At 41.3% G+C, this 23,066-nt stretch overlaps 1 protein-coding gene across 3 annotated transcripts in view; it reads left to right on the forward strand.

Annotated features, from left to right (window-relative positions):
* Window positions 1-18,828, forward strand: part of DTWD2 (DTW domain containing 2) — a 158,995-nt gene extending 140,167 nt beyond the window's left edge. For 2 of the 3 annotated variants that reach the window (XM_067568909.1, XM_067568910.1), the window contains exons 5-6: window positions 7,791-7,919; window positions 17,351-18,828. In XM_067568909.1, coding sequence (XP_067425010.1) covers window positions 7,791-7,919; window positions 17,351-17,521 — 300 coding nt within the window. In that variant the 3' untranslated portion in view covers window positions 17,522-18,828. Of the gene's footprint in view, window positions 1-7,790; window positions 7,920-14,913; window positions 15,237-17,350 lie in introns of those variants that run through there. The other variant, XM_067568911.1, reaches the window with a different exon arrangement.
* Window positions 18,829-23,066: the final 4,238 nt, after the last annotated feature.

Below are 23,066 nucleotides of genomic sequence, written 5' to 3' on the forward strand. Positions count from 1 at the left end.
CTGGGATGTGGGAGACCCAGGTTCAAATCCCAGCTCTTGAGCAGGGGATTGAATTCAGGCTTCCTCAGTCTTAGGTGAAATATCTGAACCACGAGATTCAGGGGTGCCCACAAAGGGTTTCACATTGTGCACACAAAATCCCCTTGTGCCTGCCACCCCTATCCTGGCGACTCCCCCTTGTAAGCGCTCACCACAGCTCCCCTTCCTCTATTCACAGCAAGCCTTAAGGCTGTTGCTGAGTGAGTCTTGCAGGCAGAGCAGTGGGGACACCAGCTGCTAGAAGCAGGGCAAGGCCAGGCAGGTCCGTGCGGGGAGCCCTTGTGTAGGAGTCAGCTCTACAGGAGGAACAGCTGATGGCCCCACTGCCCGCTCAGGATTGGTCCTGTAGCTCTCCAGCATGACAGAGGGGTTTGGGCCCAAAATTGAGTAAGTGGCATTATGGCTGGATACACAGAGGTCATAGCGCTGCTCCAGTTTGGTTCTGTGGACCCTCTGTCAAGATGGAGGAGCCACAGGTCCTAACCTGGGTGGGCAGTGGGACAGCCGGAGCTGCTTCTCCTTGACTTGGTGCCTCTTTCAGTAGTATGCACTGTGTGTAACATACATATGGCTGCAAGTGCCACTGACCAGGCTATAGAGTATTCTGGTGTGAGTGTTTCTCAGTCTTTCTTGTTGAAGCTATTCCACTTAGTATGAAATACTTGAATAGTCACTGGACCAGAGGGAGTGAGTGACTTTATATCCAAGTAGTTAGTTTACTCACCTGGGAAGGGGTAACATCTGCATTCCACTCCCATCTCCACTGAATATTTAAGTAATTATACAAAGTGGAATAGCTATTAGGACTAGAGAGATCTGTTAAAATTTTATATTCTACTATTCATAACTAGGATGAATCTCAGTCACATGGTGTAATTATAGTGTGATTGGCCTATAGTCGTATCATGCCAAACTTGTACTCCATCAGTTCTCAAAACTCCTGTTTGCTAAACAGGATGGCCTGGGTTGCTGCTTGAATGGGAGATCTCCAAGAAAAACCTCAGTTGCTGCAAGAGGTGGTGTTAGTGATGGAGGAGCCAGATGCTGAACACCCATAACTCCCACTGAGGTTGAAGTCCTCAGTAAGTGGAGAAATGACCCAGTGCTTCACTATGTGCTAGGAGGGCACTGTGTTGGTAGAGGAGCCAGTTTACATATGAGACATTAAACCAACATAAAAATTTGTAGTAAGACCCTGGCTTTCAAGACCTTGGAAACCCTAGGCGTTGTACACAGTTGTTAATTGAAATGAGATATTTGATTACATGCAGCCCTAGACTTCTGATGTCTTGAAAATCAAGGCCAAAAATTTCCATGGCACTTTATGTAAGAGAAGAAATACTAACTCCAGTGTCCCAGCTAATTTCCAATGAGTAATTAATTGCATTTGGCTTATCTAACTTCCCCCTCTTAATTTCCTTCCTTAAACTTTTGTGTACTTTTGCTGAGTGCAGTTAAATGACTTCTGTGTTTTCAGCTGGAAGATTGCTGTATTTCAGTGGTGACTGAAATTATTCCAATATACGTGTCTGGTTTGTAAAATGTTTTGAGACTCTTCAGGGTGAAAGGTATGGTATAATAATTACTGTATCACTATATCTTCACTGTTTTATGGGAAAGTGGATGCAAAATGCCATGACTACTGTTGTGAAGCATCCGGTGGAGGGGGGTGCTTTCCTTTCTCTGGATGGAACACACAAGCTATGACAACAGAATATTCTGGTTTGGGATAAATAATGCACAGAGGGACTACTAATCCTCAGTTTAGCACTAAACTTGTGTAGCTGGGCTAGTGTTTCGTGAGATGTGTAAAGGGGAAGGTGTGGAAGCAGTATTCCCTCAAGCTAATAGAGCAGCTCTGCAGAGGCTGTTTCATTTCCATGGTTGAAGTAGCCTTGCATGCCCTTAACATGACCCTACCATGGGCCAGAGGAATAAACAATAACAACTCATCTCTGGGCCAGGCAGGTGAGGTGTTTCCACAGAACTGTCCTCTGAAATCTCACCAGGATCTACTGCTGTAGGAGTGGGAGGGGGAGGAGTGGGGCTGTATTTGCCCTAGAATATGCAATTAATTTTTTATGTCCTTCACGCCAGTCTAAATCTGGTTGTCATACTATAGAATTCTTGTTTAATGTATGATAATGAGCTATGGGTGCAGTGTAATAGAAAACATAATCTATTAATGAGCCATTAGGCAGGAATTCCTTTTGTGAAGACATGAAATATGAAGACAGAGACTGACACACACGTCCTGATTTTCTAGACATGCAATAATCAGCTTTTGGGGATAATCAGCCACTAAATATAAAATATCACTTTCTGGCCAACTATAAAATTGTAATATGCATGCATTAGATAAGGAATCAGTCATATGTTGTGCTGATCCATTTGCACAAATGTGATGAATAGTAGCCAAAAATGAAGATGTTTTAAGTAAAGATGACATTGAATTTGCAGAAAATAACTATAAACCTTCTCCTCCCCCCATTCCCCCTCTGCAAATGTATAATCATAGAAAGTACTATTAAAGAGAGAGACATTTTTGTGTGTCTTTAGATTTATATTATACTGTATGTCCTAATGTTCCAGTAACAACTGTTGATTCCAGACCTATTTAAATATACAAAACCTTCCCACAAAAATGCTGCAGTAATCTACCTTAGAAATAACATAAGCATTTATCACCATGATGAAGCTCCCCCACCCATATACAGAGATTTACTTTTCAAAATACTCTCTTGTGAGTGGGTTTATGCTACAGGCTAGGAAAGCAGTATGTGGTTCTTTAGGAGCCAGTGCTGTGCAGAAAGACCTTGTGGTATGTGAGCCACTGCCAGGTCAGACTCCCTTGACTTCCTTCCCACAAGGATAGATGGAGGAGACACCCTGGTCATTCTTCCCTGGTCTAAAGGGAGGACAAAAAAGGATCTTAGTGCCCAACCCTGACTTTCTCCAAAAACAGAAGCACATTTTCTGGCCCAAGAAGCCACTGGATAGTGGGTAAGGAATATATAGATGACTTCAGAGGAGAGGGAGGGAGATAAATCCCCAAAGGGGAGACCAAGCTTTCTGAGAGAGAAAAATCTGACAGCTGAAGACCCCGTCATTCCCCCAGAAGATGAGAAGGGTCCTGCTGGTGTGCCAGCCTACTGAGGCCTTTCCTCATTCCCAGTTTTTGTTGGGAGAGGGTATGTTGAATGGGCATTGAATACATTATGGGAATTGACTGGTTGCCATAAGAGTGTATTTGGGAGGTGAATGTGGGAGTTGTATATATTTTGGGTAGTGAATGTGAGTGGAGGTTTGTATTTTGAGGGCCTGAGTCAAAAGTTTGGGTGCTGAACAGACTGACAGGGCTGTCTGGTTGACTTCATGAATTTTGTAAGTGAATAAAATATGTGGAGACTAGGTGAGATGTGGAGGGAGTTATTTTATTTGTGTTACCATAGCATCTAGGCGCCCTAGTCACGAACCAGGACCTCTGGGATGAAGAATGAATAAGAGGCTAGGAAGAGGGAAGAAGAGAGATTTTGGTGAATGCGAAGGTTCTAGAGCAGTGTTTCTGAACTCGTGGCCCATAGGTTGTTTGCAGCCCAATCAGCACACAGCTGCGGCCCATGTGACATCCTCAGGGCCATACAGATAGAATATATGTTGCGTCGATGCAGCCCACATAACACATAGAGAGCTGCATATGTGGCCCACAATGGTAAATAGGTTGGGAACCACTGTTCTGGCGGGAGAGTGAATGACAAATGTAGTGGGGGTGAGGAGGAAGGAGAAAAGAGACCATCCATAGTGGACAGAGACAGACAAACATTGAAAATGACAGAAGAAGAATGCACTAAGTTATATAAGCCAGGGAAAGAGAAGGAGAAAAATAGACATAGATGTAGGAAGTTGCATTAAAAAAACAGTATCTAATAGAGAACCGATGACAAATTGTTACTATGATATAAAGATAGAAACTTACTGTTTACATAATGCAAAATACCTTTGTCTGAATTGAAGTAGGTGTTGGGAATTCCTTGCCTCTGATGGAATGGATTTCTCTCTAGATTCTGCTAAACCATCATTGCCAGAGGCTTAAAGACATTTCTGAAAAGTGTATGTTTTGCCTTTGAAATGTACTAGATAATACCAAAATGCACATGTTTTGGGAAACCAATCGGACACTTCTAAAATAGCTTTATTCCTTAAACCTCTACCTTCCCCCAAATTCAAAACAACTCAGTAGGTGGGTTCCTGAAAGTATATTGCCTAGGCCATTTGCTCATGCCAGTATATCCATGCATTTTCCGTGACTCAGTTTGGCTCCTGAAAGCTATAGCATTTTATTAGTACATTTATAGCTGATGGTTTGTCACCAAAACTCCAGAACTGCTTGGAGCTTCCTTTCTTACAGATCCCTGGTAAGTGAAGAATCTGGAAATACTTTGGGGAAGGGACTAGGGTAAAGAACAGGGTTGGGGAGAGGAAGAGTATAGTGACCCAAGGTTAGGAAAGCAAGGGAAGGAAATGGGGACAATGACAAAGAGAAGGAACCAGGAGAAGTGGGTAAGAAGCCATAGGCAACCAAGGAAGGGCACTGTGCTGAATAGAAATTTCAATCCAGTGATATTCTGAAGCAGGCTAAGAAATGGGTTCCTTAACCAGACCTTTCAAATGGTTTTAGTTGAAATTAAAATAATAGGAGTTGGTCTCCCATCCCAAGTCATTTTGTAGGGTTTATGGTACTAAGAACATGAGCACAATGTTTCCTCAAGGATTTAGGACAGGAACAGATGATTTATGTTAAACCCTCAACTGAGGTTACGAAACATAAGAGAAAATATATGGAAAGAGTAAATTAATAATGTCTGAATTCTCACACAGAGGCTAATACTATGAAATCTGTCGTTTCTCAACAACTGTTTATAAAAGCAATAAAAGCTTTTGGAGCTGATAAAACAGATGGTCTAATGGTTGAATGACATTTATCTTTCTTAGAAAATGTTTTACTTGTGTGATAGTATAAAGTGGTTATCACTTTAGGCAGAGCCAATAAATCAGTTTCAAATATTCTTTGTCAGTAAATCAGTTTTTAACCAAAGTAGCCTAATAAATTATATGAATTAATTTGGTTTCTAATGGATTTTTCTTTCTAAAACATGATAAATAATACTTAAACAGGGTAAATACAGTCTTAATGTCTGAATACAACATGCCCATATATGGAATAAGACTTGTATGCATTTATTGCATTTAATTAAAAAAAGAAAGCATGTGTGATTATATATAGAATGTAAAATAGGACTTAGACTTTCTCAGTACACTGTTTTGTTTTGGAAAACAGTTTGTGGCAATGGATATTTCACACTAGCATTTTTTTTCCTAAAGAGAAAACAAAATGGAATGCTGAGAAATGCTGGTTTACTATCTGTATATTATATATGCTATCTTTGTTTACCAATTGCAGTAAATCCAAATGGACATTGTAATGGCAGTGGCAAAATGTTCAGCATCTCTCAGGGTCAGGCCCTATGTTCTAAGGTTTATAGATTACTTCACTAATATTAGGCTTTTTTATTTTGTATCAAGGACCCAAAGGAACTCAAGTATTTAAGACAGTAACAACTAATAAGCAGGTTGTTTTAATATATAACTACATAGGACTTAAATGTCTACATTTTCAAAAAGAACTAGTGATGTTGGGTGCCTCTGCTTTTTAATATGCAGTTTGAAATACTTAAAAGCTGAAATTTTCACCTGATATTCAGAGAATTGGTACTCAGCACTTCTTGAAATAAGACCTACTAAAGTGTATGAAGTTGGGCCATAGAATCATCAGTCACTCTTGAAAAATCTAGGCCAGATTAAGTTAAATGATTGAAAATCTCCTAAAAACATTAAAACAGTTGAATATTAACATGATTCATGCTAAACATCACCACTCAGTCCCACTGCTTTTCCTTGCATTCCATCCTCTTTCCTAGTTTTGTATGTTGCCGATGTAGATTGTTAGTGTATGGCTGGGGGGTGCGATTCTTAGCAAAGAAGACAGACTTGTGCTAACTCTATTCAAGATAATGTGCTAAAAATAACAGTGTGGATGTTGCAGCCTGGGCAGCAGCTTGGGAAATTGTACGTCACAACTTTCACACTGTTATTTTTTGAGTGCTAGCTTGAACAGAGCTAGTGCGAGTCTGTCTACTTGCTCTGGGAATCACACCTCCCAGCTGCAGTGTAGAGACAAACCCATTGACTGCCCCATGTGGATCCAATTGCAGTATCTGGCCCCTGGAGGTTTCTAGTGGGAATGGAATGGAAAGAGAATCATGTAGCCTGAACAATTATTACACTTATAAGGTTATGTGTTGGGGTGCAACATGCATTTGTCACAGATAACAGGTTCTTTCCTACTTCGTTAATTGAGAAGATGGAATTTGGTGAAACACACACTGAAACTTTGTTTAGTACAGACAACTATAATTGAAATAATAGGCAAGGATCAATGTACAAAAAGGTTAGAATAAGATAAGTACAGTAAAATAGTTTCCTGTGTTCATTCTCACTATCTTGCATCAAACATACTTACAATTTATGGAAACCATTGGAAACAGGGATGAAGGGAAAGTAAGTAGAGTCCATCACAAGAGAGGTCATGCTTCAGTTTACACGTCTCTGGGACCCAATGAATCTGAAGAAATGGGAACTGGTTGCGATATTTTATGCCCTTTCTTACGGTAATAGTATGAATATATATCATATTTCATCTTTATCCTGATTATAATAGGGTCAATAGCTGCCCCATCCATATGTGGCCCTTGGGGTGTCCATAATTATGTATCAAGTATCAATAGTCATGATTTACATACATCAAGATCACTACCACAGTTGAGCTCAGCAGAGGTACTCTAGCTGAAATTCTCTTTCTTTGTAAGGGGTCCTCAGTTTTGAAATTTGCTCCCCCCATTTGGTCTGCTAGACCTCAGATTTGTTAACCATCTAGGCATGCTGTAAAATCCATCTTTTTCTTGCTTCTTGAGGAGGGCATGGGTTGCGGTAGATATATTATTAGGTGATCCTTGCTTAATATTTATGTGATTTTTAATTTATGGACTAGACACCCAGAGTACTGGATGGGAGCCTACTGTAATATTCTAACAAAGCAAATCAATAGAATATTGAGTTTTGTGGATGACTTCTGGCAAACTGTAACTTATGCAATTTAGTGTAAGTTCCAAAATATGCAAATATATCAAGTTCTAAGACAAACCTCAAGAACGTGTACAGGCATTATCAAAATGTATATGACTTTTCTGATTATACTCCCTTCAATGACTCATATCAATATCACATTTTCATCATCACATTTTGTTGGCATAAAAATCCATGTCAGTGCAAATTCAGATGAAATATCAATGAAAGAAATGAAGAAAAATGGACTTATAGGATCAACTGTATGCAGAACTCGCGTATTTATTCCAGCTCAGTCCAAATCCTCTTCTGTTTATAAACTCACTGAAGTTATTGGGGCTAATTTTATGGGGATTTTAGGGCCCCTACACAGTTAATGTCTATGGTTGTTCTTCAGAAAGTTCATTTATATGTGGAGATAAGTATAGTCTGTGACAATTGGCTACTAGGGAATAAGACAGTAGAGAGGTCGGAAGGCAGATAATTCTTATTTAAAAAAAAGGAAAGGAAAAAGAACCTATTGTACCATAGTAATTGGTTTCTCTAAGTTGGGTGTTTGTTTTTTTCAGGTGCAATTGAAAACAAGCATTTCAAGTCAGTATGTAATCCGTACACAGCCAACAAACACCTGTCTTTCTACACTTGAATGTGCAGCTATTGCCCTTGCCATCATGGAAAAAAATGATGGTATTCAGGAGGTATGTAATTCATTTTAAATAATTGACTTTGTTAGTGGAATAGTAATGTGAGAGCCAAGTTAGTTATATAATAGTACCAAATTTATTAATGAAGGTCCATATCTTGAGCACATTACTCATTCTTTACCCAAAGACCTGAATGAGGTCTTGAGATGCTGCTGGTTCACCTCAGAGACCTAGCAGGAGCAAGCAGCTGTCTGGTGATTTTATTCTGTCTTTTTTTTTTTTTTTTTTTTTGAGTGCTTGCTCATGTCAATTCCATTCTAGGTGTGTGTGTGCTTTTGTGCCCGGTTACCAGAATTTTTTTCTCCTCAGCAGTACCTATAGGGCTGGCGCTACCTGGAGCCCCACGCACAAGTTGCAGTATATGAGGCGCCACCTGGACAAGGATTGCTCCCCTGCACTGAAGAAGAGTAGAGATGAAAGGTCGAGTGAGGGCGCTGCTTTGTTCCAGCCGGCTGCGCAGGGACATTCGGAGCAGGACTCGCCCTTTAGGGCTCTGAGCCCTCCAAGGGAGCCACCTTTGACTCTGGGGAGAGAAAGGGGATCCTTTCAGCTCACGGTGCAATTGACGCCGGAGGCGTTCCAGGGAGTGAGGGATTTGATGGCTCTCCTCCTGCTGTCCACTTATAAGCCCGCCCTGGTGCTGGGGAGAGCTAAGGAGCCAGTTTCAAAGGGGAAGCCTGCTATGGGACCTCCTCACTGGCTGCACCAGTTCCCTGAGCCCCAGAGGGCATCACCTTGGGACAGGTCGCCAAGGCAAAGGTCCCCACCATTGAGACGCAGTTTCCATGGGTCCCGTTCCATGTCACCAGCACCGGGTCAATCGTCGATGGTTGAATGGCACCTCTCACATCGGTCTCTGGCGAAAGAAAATGGCAGACTCAGATCGCCACCATGGAGGGGGGACCTATGGCACCGAACCCGCTCTCCAATGCCGAGGCCCCAGTGAGAGTGGCACCATTCCACCTCCCCGGCACCGAGAGTCTCCCCTGCGACAACCAGGCACCGAGTCTGGTCATTGGCACTGGGTTCAACTGAAAGCAGCCAGCACCACCACAGTTCTCCGGCACTGGGACACTCTTCGACCTCCTGACAGGAGTGCCCGCGATGCTGCACTGCTCATTCCCGGTGCCAGTCTTCAAAGTTGCGTTCTCTGACACCCCACACCAGCTGCTGTGGTGCTGACTGTAATAGATCCAAGGGGTTGAGGCACCGGTCACTGTCCCCCAGACACCGGCATGAATCACCACAGGACAGTAAGAGAGAGGCAGAAGGAGCCCTGCCGTGGTCCTCAGCTAGTAACTCTTACTCCTCAGAGAAGGACAGATCTTCTGCCTTCTCCAGCCACCTCCATGTCCCAAGGGCCTGAAATCAGGGACTAAAACCCTCACCTTTGGGACGGCCCCAGGAGCAATGGCCCATGCAGAGGCCATATTACAATCCATGGGGATTCCCTGTGGTGGCAGGATCTCATTCTGTCCAGTCATTGGAAAAGACATCTGCAGCCCCACCAGCGCCAGAAGGGGCCTGAGACCTGGGGTCAGATGCGAAATCGAATCCGCTGGAGGGAAACTCAGCTTCAGTGGACCTGTGGGAAGGAATGCAGCAGCCCACTGTCCCGGTATAGTTATCCTCCTCATCCCCAGATGAGGCAACTGCTGCAGGCCTGTCCATCCCACTCGACGACTTTAGGGCCTACCAAGAGGGTGGCCTCTAATCTGGGACTAGAGGAGGAGGAGCTCAAAGAGACCTCGGATAACCTCTTTGGTGTCCTGGCAGCTGCGGTACCGGCCTGGGTTGTCCTGCCAGTTCATGAAGGAGTTCTCAAGCAGGTTAAGGGCTTGTGGCAAACCCCGTCATCGTTGCCACCAACCTCCAAAAGGGTGGAAAATAAATACTATGTCCCCACAAAAGGATTCGAGAATCTCTTCATGCACCCATCACCAGCCTCCTTAGTAGTGGCAGCCGTGAATAAGCGAGACAGGCAGGGCTAGTCCAGCTTCTCGCCAAAGAATAAGGACTACAAGAAGCTGGACTTATTTGGCAGGAAGATTTATTCCACGGCTAGCCTACAATTTAGAATTGCTAATCAGCAAGTACTGTTAGGGAGATATAATTACAACCCCTGGACTTCCTCAAGCGCTTTGGTGAGGCGCTACCCCAGGAGCAGACACTGGATCTTACAACGCTCCTGGAGGAAGGTAGGACAGTGGCCAGGGCAGCCCTGCAGGCGGCCTCAGATGTAGCTGATTCATAGCAAGAGCTATGGCCTCAGTGGTGGCAAAGCAGAGGTGTTCCTGGCTGCAGTCCTCTGGTCTATCCCAAGAAGTGCAGCAATCCATCCAGGACCTGTCTTTTGATGGGAGTGCACTTTTTTTGGACCAGACAGACGCCAAGCTGCACGGTCTGAAGAACTCTAGGGCCACCTTCTGTTCACTGGGTTTCTACACACCTCAGGCCTCGAGGCGACAGTTCCGTTCTCAGCAACAGCATCAGCAGCCCGGATATCAGACCCCACATTTTGGTGCCTATAGGAGGAGGGACAGAGACCAGAGTTTCAGGAGATGTTGACCAACCTCCCCATCACGCCAGCAGCAGGGCTCCTCGCGTGCTCCAGCGGTCAGCACCAGCCATTTTGATGGTGTGCCCGAGGACGGCCAACCAGCTTCCAATCAGGATCCTCCCTCCGTGCACCTGACCCCCTTCCTCCCCGAGTGTGCTGTTATTACTTTGGACCGTGGGTCCTTGGGATTGTTGAAAGGGGCTATTCCCTGCAGTTTTCTTCCCCACCTCCCCCTTCCCGCCTTCTTTCCCCATCCCTCTTCAGGGACCTCTCTCACAAGTAATTTCTCAGGCAAGAGGTGGAAGGCCTCCTCAAATTGGGGGCAGTGGAGGAAGTTCCACCAGACAGGAGAGGAAAAGATTTTGCTCCCAGTACTTCCTCATTCCCAAGGCAAAGGGGGCCTCAGATCTATTTTAGATCTGCAAGGGTTGAACAAGTTCCTCGGAAGGCTCAAGTTCCACATGGTCTTCCTAGCCTCCATCATTGCCTCCCTGGATCCAGGAGACTGGTATGCCGCCCTCTTCCTGAAGGATCCATATTTTCATATTGCAGTTTTTCTGGGCCACAGAAGGTATTTCCGTTCCCATTTCCAGTTTACAGCCCTCCCTTTTGACCTCTATTCCACCCCACGGTTCTTCACAAAATGCGTGGCAGTTGTAGCCACACATCTCAGATGACAGGGTGTGCAAATCTACCTGTATTTGGACAATTGGCTACTCAAAGGCAGGTCCCGGTCCCAGGTGCAGACCAGCATCAACCTAGTGAGGGCTGCCTGTCAGCGCCTAGGGCAAGTGGTGAATGAGCAAAAGGCCACACTTGTGCCAGTGCAGAGAATAGAGTTCACTGGGGCTATTCTCAACTCTACACATGCCAGGGTTTGCTGCCACAGCCTTCGTTCAAAGTCATGTTGAGCCTTATCAGGCATCTCCGCGCCTATTCCCTTATGGTGGCCCAGGCCTGCTTGCAGTTGATGGGTCACATGGTGGCCTGCACGTATGTGGTACACCTCGCATGTCTAAAGCTCAGACCGCTGGCCTTGGTGTATGCCCCAAGGAGGCACTCTCTGGAAAGAGTGGTCACAGTGCCCCCACAAGTCCTCTCCTTCCTAGACTGGTGACTGGACTCCCGGGTGGTCATGCATGGGGTACCTTTCAAAGACCTGGTTCCCTTGGTCACACTGATATCGGACGCCTTGGACGTGGGGTGGGGGATGCATATCAGCTCCAACCACAGTACACAAGGGACCTGGTCAGAGAGGGAACAGGGATTGCACATAAACATCAAGGAGCTCAGGGTGAGGCAATTGGCATGGGGTGGTGTTCCTTCCCCTTCTGAAGGACAAGGCGGTTCAAGTCTTGACGGACAATATGGCCACTACATCAGCAATTAGGGTGGAGCCCATTCCCCAGCCCTGGGTTAGCAGTGAGCCATACAACACAGTATGCATCTGGTGGCTTCTCACCTTCTCTGTATAAAGAACGCCGCAGTGGACTGCCTCAGCAGATCCTTCTTACCCAGCCACAAGTGGTCGCTTCACCCGAAGGTGGTCGAAATGCTCTTCCAGACGTGGGGGCTCCCCGAATGGACCTCTATGCGTTCGAGCTGAACAAGAAGTGCTGTCAGTTCTGCTCCATTCGTGGGGGAGGGGGGGAAGCGGCTCTGTCCGATGCCTTCCTTCTGTCATGGTCGGGGGCCCATCCATACTGTTGATCCACAAGGTTCAGTTGAAGAGCAAGAGGGACAAGGCGGATGTCATTCTCATAGCACCCACCTGGCCATGGCAGCATTGGTTTATGATGCTGCTGGAGCTGTCGATTGCCCTCCCCCTAGAGTTACTTCGCTAGCACAATCTCCTTTCCCAGGGCCAGGAACGGTTGCTACCTCTGGACCTGGAATCTCTGCACCTGATGGCATGGGGGCTCCATGGTTGAACCCAGAGGAACAAGCCTGTTCATCTCAGGTGCAGCAGGTTTTAATAGGTAGCAGGAAACTTTCTACTAGAACATTGTACCTGGCCAAGTGGACACAGTTCACCTGCTGGACAGTGTCCCAGGGTGTTTTCAGCCCAGCAGGCCTTGATCCAAGTGATTGTAGACTACCTGTTACACCTTAAGCTGCAGGGCCTACACTTTGCCTCACTGAAGGTGCATCTGGCGGCTATTTCTGCTTTTCACCCCCCCGATCCATGGGAAGTCAGTTTTTTCCCATAAAATGACGGTCCGGTTCATGAAGGGCACAAAGGTTCATGAAGGGCCCCGTTCGAGCCTTTAGTTACCTGTCCCTTATTATTGCTATCCTGGAAGGTGGCCTTTCTGTCAGCGATCACCTCGGCCAGAAGGTGTCCAAGATTAGGGCACTTACCTCAGAACCACCATATACAGTCTCCTATAAGGATAATGTCAGGTTACAGCCTCAGCGTCACCTGGCCTTCTTGCCCTAGCTATTCTCCCAATTTCATTTTAATCAGGATATTTTCCTACCTGTTTTCTTTCCAAAACCCCATGCCTTGGTCGAGGGACGCTGTTGGCATACACTTGATGTACGGAGGGCCCTAGTGTTTTACATTGAGCGGACGAGGTCGTTCTGCAACCACTCAACTCTTCGTGGCAGTGGCCGATAGGATGAAAAGCTCACCTGTGTAAGCACAGAGAATCTCTTCATGAATAGCCACCTATATTAGGTTCTGCTATGAATGCCTCTCCTGGGGGTGGTCACAGCCCATTCCACCAGGGCACAAGCTTCATCGGTGGTGTTTCTAGCTTAGGTGCCCATTCAGGACATATGCAAAGCTGCTACTTGGTCCTTGGTGCATGCTTTCGCCTCCCATTATGCCATCATTCAGCAATCATGAGATGACGCCAACTTCAGCAAGGCGGCGCTGCAGACGGCTCATCGTTGAACTCTGATCCCACCTCCAAGGTATTGTTTGGGAGTCACCTAGAATGGAATCGACATGAGCAAGCGCTCGAAGAAGAAAAGATGGTTACTTACCTTGTAACTGTTGTTCTTCGAGATGTGTTGCTCATGTCCTTTCCATTACTCCCCCCACCCCCCACCCCCCGGTCCCCGCTGTTGGAGTTGATGGCAGGAAGGAACTGAAGGGGCATAGGGCCAGTGGCACCTCATGTACCGCGGCATGTGCACAGGACTCTGGGGGGAGCCAGAACTGGCCCTACGGGTACTGCTGAGGGGAAAAATGTCCGGTAACCATGCACGAGGGCACGCACACGCCTAGAATGGACATGAGTAACACATCTCGAAGAACAACAGTTACAAGATAAGTAACCATCTTTTCCTTCCTTGCAGACCATACCTAACAGATACTTGCATACCTACTACTACAGTTGTCTACTGTGGAGTTCCACAAGGCTCTGGTCTCTCCCTCATCTTATATAACATTCTGTCAAACTGCTGAGGGAGCTATCAAGACACCATGGTCTTAAATGCCAAAAGTTTGTTCACAATACTTAACTTCTTTGCACAGACTGCTAACTACACTATTTTCCAGCTACCACCATAACTGAATTAGATCAGTTCCTTCATGATTAGGAGTTTGCTGAAGATAAACCTGAGCAAAACTTTTGGAAGGAAGTGTGGGCAAAGAGAAATGTGTCAAAGAACCAGCTAGTGTCATAACATCAACCTAGACATAGCAGTATCTGCCTTACTATCTTGAAGGTTGAATGCAGATTAGGTATCTTTCTGAGCACAGCACCCACCCTCACCTCTGCTCTCTTTCTTTCTTCATTCTCATGGACTCCCACATCTGTTCTGTTCTGCTGTCTTCAGGTTTTTATACCACATCCATCATCATGGTATCTCACCTAAATTCAAACCAACTGTCCTCACTCTCTTCTTTCTTAATCCTTCCTACTTTTTTTTGCTTGCCCTCTCCTCCTTCATCATTTACCTCTCATGCACTCCTTGCTCAATCACTGACCGTCCTTTATTCTTATCAACTCCTATTCCCTTTTCTCCTCATTCCCCTTACATTCACACTCTCATCCCTCATCCCATACTTCTGTGTTTCTCACTCCCTTTTTTTCCTCCCTCTTTTTTGAAATGAGATGAGAAGAGTACATGAAGATCTCTCTCCATCACTTGAATTTATATCAGTTTGTAGGGCTCTCAGATGCCTCAGTTTTGAGTATAACACAAATACCAAAATAGGTAATGGAGTTCAGAATTTGGCTCAAAATTAAGAAATAGAAAATGTATTGTGTTTGTAAATATACCGTGGCAAACAGTGTGTATGTGTTGGAAATGTAGGCACTTCCCCAGCCACCTCTCTGTCTGAGAGAGCTCACTTGGCATTCCTGATTGCAATACTTCAATATTCCCCCTAAGCTGTACAAACAGCATTTGTAGTATGCTAAATTGCACTAATATAGTATGTTGTATTGAATCTTTGTAAATACTTTTTTTCAGATACTTCTCAATTCTATAATTTATCAAAATCGACTACGTTCTAAGTACAGGGTCAAGCTGCCAGGAAGATAACAATCCACAGCACAGATGCTTTTATGTGTAGAATTTACTTATTTATTCTGTCTCATCCATATTGCTTTCAGTCTAGAAGATTAAGATTGATATTTTGTTGCAAATGAAAATGCTTGTAAATTTTGCAGAGATTTTACCCTATGATCATTCCTTTATCTAATTTTAATGGATCCAAAAAGCTTGGTGATTATTTAGATAATTAGTGATTCATCAGCAATGAATGATCTAGTAATCAGCATGTGGAACCAAAATTTTAAGCTAAATCTTCAAAGGTTTGTGCTTTGAATTATTTCCTTTCTTAATGATAGCTGAAAATAGTTGAAGTTGACAGGATCTTTTGATCTTGTAAACCTTATGCCTTAAATATATTTCAGAAAATAAAGATGTGTGACTTACTTGAGAACAAATCTGTGACAGGAATATTTAAATTGGGGTTTTTACTGAACTGTCCTGTGCACATATTGAATAGTTCTCTATATAATAAGGAGGAGCCCAACTTCAGTTTACCTTCAGGTGAATGTTCAAGATTTTTTTGTTTTCTTTTAATCCCCAAAGCTTGACTGGTTCATTATCTTGAAACAACTTTCATTATCAGAAAACTTAGCAGCTTATTGTTGATGGGGTATGCACTGTGAAACACACACAACTCAAGCCTGATCTCAGATAATCAGGCATGCATTGCTGCGTATCTTGTAAAACCATCAACTGTGCAAGGACCATAATTCATTTTAAAAAACGTGCATTAATGTTAGTCTTCCGTATCTGAGATCAGGACTGAATCAGTAGACTATTTCTATCCTTCATAACTTACTAGTTCAAAAAGAAAAATGTAGTATAGCAAATAGAATTTGTTTAAAAAATAAAGTTTTACTTAAAATTTATCAACTAGGAGAGAGAAATATTTCCATGATGTGTATCTAAATAGAAGGAAATAGGGACACCTGTGTGTCATAGATCCTGATTCAACCACAATATTTAAACATGTGCCTTGCTTTAAGTACATGCTTATGTATTTTGCTGAACTGGGGCCTGAATTAAGTCATCCTTTTACCAATATGTCCTCCTAAAACTATTGGAGTGAAATTCAGTTAGACACTAGAAGTTTTCTATCTGGTCAGATGTGACTCATTTCCCCTTTCCTTATAAGTAATAACGTTTAGTAACTATAGAAAGGTTATTGGAGTCGAACTAAGCAATTATCATCTTTGTTTTATTTTTAAATAGATAACTATTTTTAAATAGGTTCAAATGTTTTTCTACTGTCAAAGCACAGCACTGATGAACTGTAACTCTCTGAAGCCAGTGCAGATCCAATTCCAGACAAGCAATTAATAGTCCTAAATGGAAATCAGTTTAGCTTTTGCAGAAATGCAGAGATGACCTGAGCTGCCCTCACAGCTAGCTTGAAGATAAAATGTTTTTCTAAGCCTGCCCCACTGAGCTGGAGTGGTCCTTTAGTCAGAAAATGTGACCTACTGGGTTGCTTCTTTCCACTAATCATCTTAAAACTGTCAAGTGCCCTTGGAGAATTTTGGGTCATGTCAGTTCTTGAGTTTAAGTTTATCCTACTAGGTCAAAGAATACCAATCAAACATTAGCCTTTGCATCGCAAGTTGTGATCCCACTGGTCTATGATGGAAGACTCTGTCAAGACACTAAAATGTCCTTAATGTTCTCAGTCTTTTGCTGCTGGCACTGTAAATATTAATAGTAATCAGCATTTCAAGAGAGATCTAAGAGTCAGCTAATAATATTGGGCCAAATTCTGGGATGTGGCTGATCAGCACAGATTGTAGTTCAGGAGCTTTTTAAGTGTGGCTTTAAAGCCCATCTTTGCATCCTGGTTCCCACTCTGTGCAGGGCTATTCTGGTCTCTTTACAAGAAAGTAGGGACACTTTAGGGACTCTAATTTATGCCAGCTGCAAAAGGTTTCTAGGAACAAAAGTTGCTGTTAGTATTGGCATAGTACAGGAGATTTACCAGTCATGCTCCCTTATATCTGGGCCAGATGTAGCTCTATTACATATCCAAAGGAATCTCCACAGCATGGGGACAAGGTGCATCCCTCATGGCCTGCCCCACTCCTTCCTTGGCTTGACCCTTTCTCTGGATGTATCATGTGACGCAAGGATAGGGCTCACAATGTCTGGAGACATCTATCTTCCACCTTCTGTATATGCGGGTGACTTCTGCATACAAATCACAGGGACATATTCAGGCCCTTTAGTATCTCACATTCCACTGTCTGATAAAACATGGTAAAAGTTGATATTTTAATGGTGATCCCTACACATAAAGCCTGAATGAAATATCTCCTAAACACCTTTAAAGGCTTTTTGTTTTGTTTTGTTTTGTTTTGCACAGACAATACTCCGCCCTCTTCAAGCTTTGTGCTCTTTCCAGCTTCAACACGGTGCCCAGATCCATCACAGCAAGGAGCATCTTCTTAAAAATGGCTTATATGACAAGCCCATGCCAAAGAATAAACGCAAGCTCAGGAGAATGGAACTTTTAGTGAATAATGTTAAAATCTAGAAAGACTGTACACATAGTACTATGGAATTTATTCTTTTGTAGCTAACAAATGGAATTTGATATGAGGCTGTTCCGAATAGCCATCCATGTGGTAATAGACCTTTTAAACCCTTTGTATTTAGGAGGCTTCCTGTCAATAAGACCAACTACAGTAATAGGCAGCATGTTTAGTTTTGTTGTTGTACTAAGCCAGGTGTCTTTGTTCAACTGATAACCCCCTATAGAGGGGAGGAAAATTGCTATGAATAATTTAGAACTGTGTTGTCTCTAGAGTCGGTATATGATCCCCATTAAGACTGGCTAGATTTACTTTGGGGAAGCTTTTTCTCAGTACTGAAGAACAGTCAGTTTTAAGTAGATAGTGGTAAGGATAAGGATCCAGTATTTGCAAGAATATTGAATTACTCAGCATTTTAATTGTAATTAGTAATTAATGTAGGGTATAACTATAAATCCCTATATTAGTTAGTTAACCTGAACATAAGGAAATGTGATCTGAGTATTTTTTGTTTTAATTTTGGAGGCTTTTATTTCTTATTTTAGTAGACTGTTAACTTGTTATATAGATTGATATCCATGGTATTGGGCAGTCATACTTACGTTGCACCTGTCTACAGTTTTCAAAGGTTTTGTTTGGCTGAGATAGGCCAATATATTTTGTTCAGATTTTAATAGAGAAGAAAATATGGGAAGGGAGATGTAGCTAAGCGTTTATCTGAATTGTAGATAGGTTCTGCACTCCATACTTGGGCAAAATTTCCCTTGTTTGTGTAAAAACTGTAGAATTTGGCCCAAAGAGTATATGTAGTATACTGCATCTTGTTTAATCCTTTTGATATTGGATTTACATGTATGCCTGCGGAAGGTTCAGTTGAAACCCTGTCAGAATCGATTTGTCTAGCCACACTGTATAAATATGTTTGCAGATGCATCAATCTTGTCTACACTGGTGAAACTATTCTCTTCTTTCGACAATCGCAGAGCTGCAGTGTTACTTCTAGCTTTGGAAGATCTAGTGAGGACAAGGATCAGGTATTTTTGTCAGTGTCCATGAAGCAGGTTTTCATGACACGGTGGTAAAAACTTTAGAGCTTAGGTGGTTTTAATACAGTGAAAATACGCTTTATGAAATGGTGATAGTAAAAATGCCTGATCCCTATAGTGCACAGTAATTATTCTTAGGCCTTGTCTACACTAGGGTATTTTGTCAATAATTTATGACTGTTCCTACTACTGGACTCTTAAATGGGCACCAGTGTTTTAACAACTGTGCATTCGTCTATGTTAGGAAAAGAAGTAAAGGTTAGGTCAGGAATAGCTAACATGTTGGCTAACCATGACCTTTTCTTTAGATAAATTTTGTCTTTTGCTAACACTAGTAGAGCTGGAATTGGTGGTAGCGGAAATGAGAAATTAGGAACAGTAAGACTGATATAGGTACCCTTACTGTAGAAGTGCAGTATTTAGTGAAGCAGGCAAGAATTTCTGTTTAAGTGGTAATAATTAAGCTTCTTTGTTAACACCACATTGACAAGAATGGAGGATGTTCCCACTTACCTTGATGCTATTGTTTCAGTTTGCCTCAGTGGGACAATAGTGCATCCCTCAGCTTACATTGTGAAGGTTATCTTCCCTAAGAGAAGGGCTAAATATTTCTTTTCACAAAATGTAAGTTCAAATTCTGGAGAAGAGAGGAAAATCTGTATTAATACTCTAAATTCACAAACCACTGAAGTCTTAGTGGATCAAAGAAACAGTCTACTTAATTGAGTTATAATCCTACACAAAGTGCTTCTCAGTGTACACTGTGAATTGAAGGTTTTTATTCAATTCTGCATAAGTGTCAAATTCTCCAGTGTTTATATGAGTGATTTTTACTGATGTGAATAATCTCACTGATGTGGGGCTACTCCCACGAGTAAGTATTACTTAAGTGAGTAATGTTTATAGGATCAAGCCCAAGTATTGGGTAAATGGATGTCTGCAGATGTCAAGTCTGTAGTACTGTCTGTGCCATTATAGTAGATCACTATGCAACAATTATTTTAAAAATGAAAAAATATGAAGTTATTTGTTATGCTAGGTTCTGGAATCCTAAGATTTTACTTTCTTTGAGGATTTTGTAATTACAGTTTAGCAGTAGCACAATTTTTATATTATCTGGGATGGGCATCTAGTTGCTACACAGTTGTCACATGAAGTTAGATCGTAGCTAATCAGATTTTTTGTTCATTGCCATTTTACAAAGAACTAACATTTAATTTGATTAAAGCTGTTTTATCTTCTTCCTGTGTGTTAAAATCCAGTTCTGTTGCTGCAGTCCTTTCTTGAAAACCAAGCAGACTATTTTCTCAAATTATACTTCATGCCTTTTATTCCTTCTGAACACATTTTCCATTAATCTTTTCTAGGCAAGATGAAAAATGTTTGCATATTTAGTGTCAAATTTTCAACTAGGCCTCAATCCAGCATCAGTTTTTGTTTTTTGGAGGGTTTTTTTTGTAGGCCTAATTTTGCACCCATAAATAAATGGGTTTTAAATTAATTACAGGTATGAATAATAGATATATAAATATCTGATTTGTATGTGCAAAAAGATGTATAACTATCACTTCTGTCCCCAATTTATTACAGATCCAAAAATACAAGGAAATTATTTGCAGATACAACATTTTGCTTATAAAGAGGGAAGTCACTCTTGAAAAACTGGCCCTTAATCTATTATTCTTGTAAACAGAATTTTGATTGGTTCTGTATACTACATTATTACTACTTAATTTCAGTATTTTATGTTACGTTATGATGCATGACAGTGTCATGCAAGTTGATCAATTATAAGTTTATTTTCAGATTTTTATATTTTTGGTGATACTGTATAGCTTTTTAAATAAAATTATGTGTATCGTCAAACATTTTCGGAATTTAACAATCTTGACTTCAGGCCACTGGGGATCAAACTTGAAAGTTACATTTTAATGTATTACAGTTATCTCAAGAAAAGGTACTACCCAAATCTTAGATATTTTTATTGTGAGAGAGCTTGAAGAGCTGTCATGTATATTCTGTAAAAATTTTTAAATTAAGATGAGGTTAATTTGCATTTTTATTATTTGCCTTAATGGTCATCCACTCTTCATTTATCAGTTCCAAAAGATCCTTGAGAGTTTAAAACAGCAGTCTAACATAGGAGTGAACTTTTAAAAACATATTTAATGCAGTGTATTTTCTTTTGTTTGTTCCTCTCCCCTTGTCAGCTTTGCACTTTTAAATATTGCTGCATAAATACAGTCTGCCTCTACAATCCACTGAATCATATCATGGGGAATTGGTGACATTGCAGTACATATGCTGACGACATTGATATCAAACTTTGGTGAAAAAGATTGTAATGCCATAAAATATTGAAAAGGTGACAGTTTCCAGCATAAGATGTTGGATACAAAAGTTGTATGTGATTGCGTAAAGCTATATATATATATATATATATATTTTTTTTTTTTTTTTAAATAGGTGTTTCTAAACCCTAATATTTTTATTTTCTCTTTATAGAAGAACTTATTCTAGAAATAATTTCAAATTTCGAGATAAAGTTGTTCCAGGAAGAGCATGATGTGCTTTGATACCTGCAGGACTTTATCCCCATTGCATTCTAGCCACCTACAAATTCCAGCTGTTGTCAAAATATTACAAAACCGTTACTGTTTTATTAGTTTTCTATTTTAAAAAATGTACAAATGATAAATGACAAAATTTATTTTTAGAATAAAGGATTTTCCTCTAGTATTGCTAAAATGGATTTAAAAAGATGTTCATGCAGTATTGTTTTCTATTTTTTATGTCTTTAGAAATGTAATTAAACAACTGAACTTTTAAAAAAGGTATCTGGGGTCAATAATTTTCTTCTTGAGTAGTATGTGGGGTTCATTATTATCTACATCCATGAATTCACATAAAATACTTTGTTTTCAGTTTCCACATGATAAAAGAAGATTGTCATGACTGTGTCGTTGATCCCACACAGCACTGAATCAGTGCTCACATAGGCTGCACCCACAGTGCAGTGGTAAACCAAATCCTAAATCATACCCTTGTCATAGTGACAGTGGACAGCATATGCAGGCTAGATGCAGTATTGCACAATTTCCTCCGACAATGTAAGCAGCAACTCAAGAGTCCTTACTACTTGTCCCCATGAACCATGTGCTCTTCTGTGCTCTAATGCAGCTGTGTGGTGCAAGCGACAATTGTGACCATAATAACCAAACCAAACTCAGGGCCCTATCCTGCAAAAAAGCACATGAGTGATTATCTACGTGAGTGAAATTACTCACATGCACAAGTGTTTATAGGATTAGGTCCTTAATGTGGATTTTTTTTAATGAAGCAAAAAATGCTGTAAAAATGCAGACAGTTTGTTTGAAAAAGAATGCATTTAAAGATGCTGAACCTATTCTTGTGGTGTGCCGAGCACACGGCAGTTCATTACCTCACAGGATATGACAACTTATTAGCATTTGCCAGTCTTTAAATATCTAGTTCTAACACTGGGCTTTTTTGTTTCTAAAAATGGATTTTTCTTCTTTTAGTTTCATGTCTCTCTTTTCCCACAAATGTTGTAAGGATATTTCAAAATACAGTTCTGGATTAAGGAAAAGGTAAGTTTCCATGTGATTTTTAGATAGCTAAATTTAAACCTCTGGCTATGTAGATGTTGTTAATACTCTTTTTAGTGAGAAAAGGAGAGGTGATGCCATGGTGTGTTAATTTATCAAGTTATGATACTTTATTATTCTGGAAAACAGTAATCCTCTAAGACATTAAAAATTTACATGATAACCACTTCCCTGTTCTGTTCAGAGCTGGGGATAGGGAAATTAATTTAAATGTGTACTACATAACTAATTAACAGCATGTCATTTTCCATCTAAATTTACATATTTTAACCTGAACAATAGACAAATCAGTTGGAAAACAGGGTCAGATAGAAAGCTGGAAGCAGTAATCACCTTTTCTCAGATATAGCAGAATTGTGAGGAATACTAAATTTAAATGAGAAAATCTAATTACATAAATAAGTTGTCTCACAGAAAAGTTTGCATGTTTGGACTTGAGAGTAGGTAAAGCAGGTTATGACTTTTGGGTTTTCACTTCACTGTATTGAAATTACACAGCACAGGAGCATTATTATAAATTTTAATTAGAATATCTTATAAATGGATTTGCTAATGGAAGGCAGTGGTAGTCAATGATTAGCTAAAAATTGAACATTTTTAATTCATAATACTGATTTTTGCTGTGCAAAGATTCAACTTGCAGATGTAATTTTATTTACCTATTTTTAATGGATAACAAATAATAGTGAACATGTAAACTTTGACCTACCTTAAAACTGTCATTATATAATGCAGAGAGCTCCTTGGATTCTTGTTCTATTTTGCTTTACATTGTTAATATATTTTACATGTAGTGTTTTTAAAAATGGGCAAAATTCTCTCCGGTAGCCCAGTTGATAGACTCAGCTCTAGTACACATATATCTGTATCTT

Source organism: Emydura macquarii, unplaced genomic scaffold (genome assembly GCF_026122565.2).
Source record: "Emydura macquarii macquarii isolate MOO-44397 ecotype Brisbane River unplaced genomic scaffold, CSIRO-AGI_Emac_v2 contig_2897, whole genome shotgun sequence".
Taxonomy (NCBI): domain Eukaryota; kingdom Metazoa; phylum Chordata; order Testudines; family Chelidae; genus Emydura; species Emydura macquarii.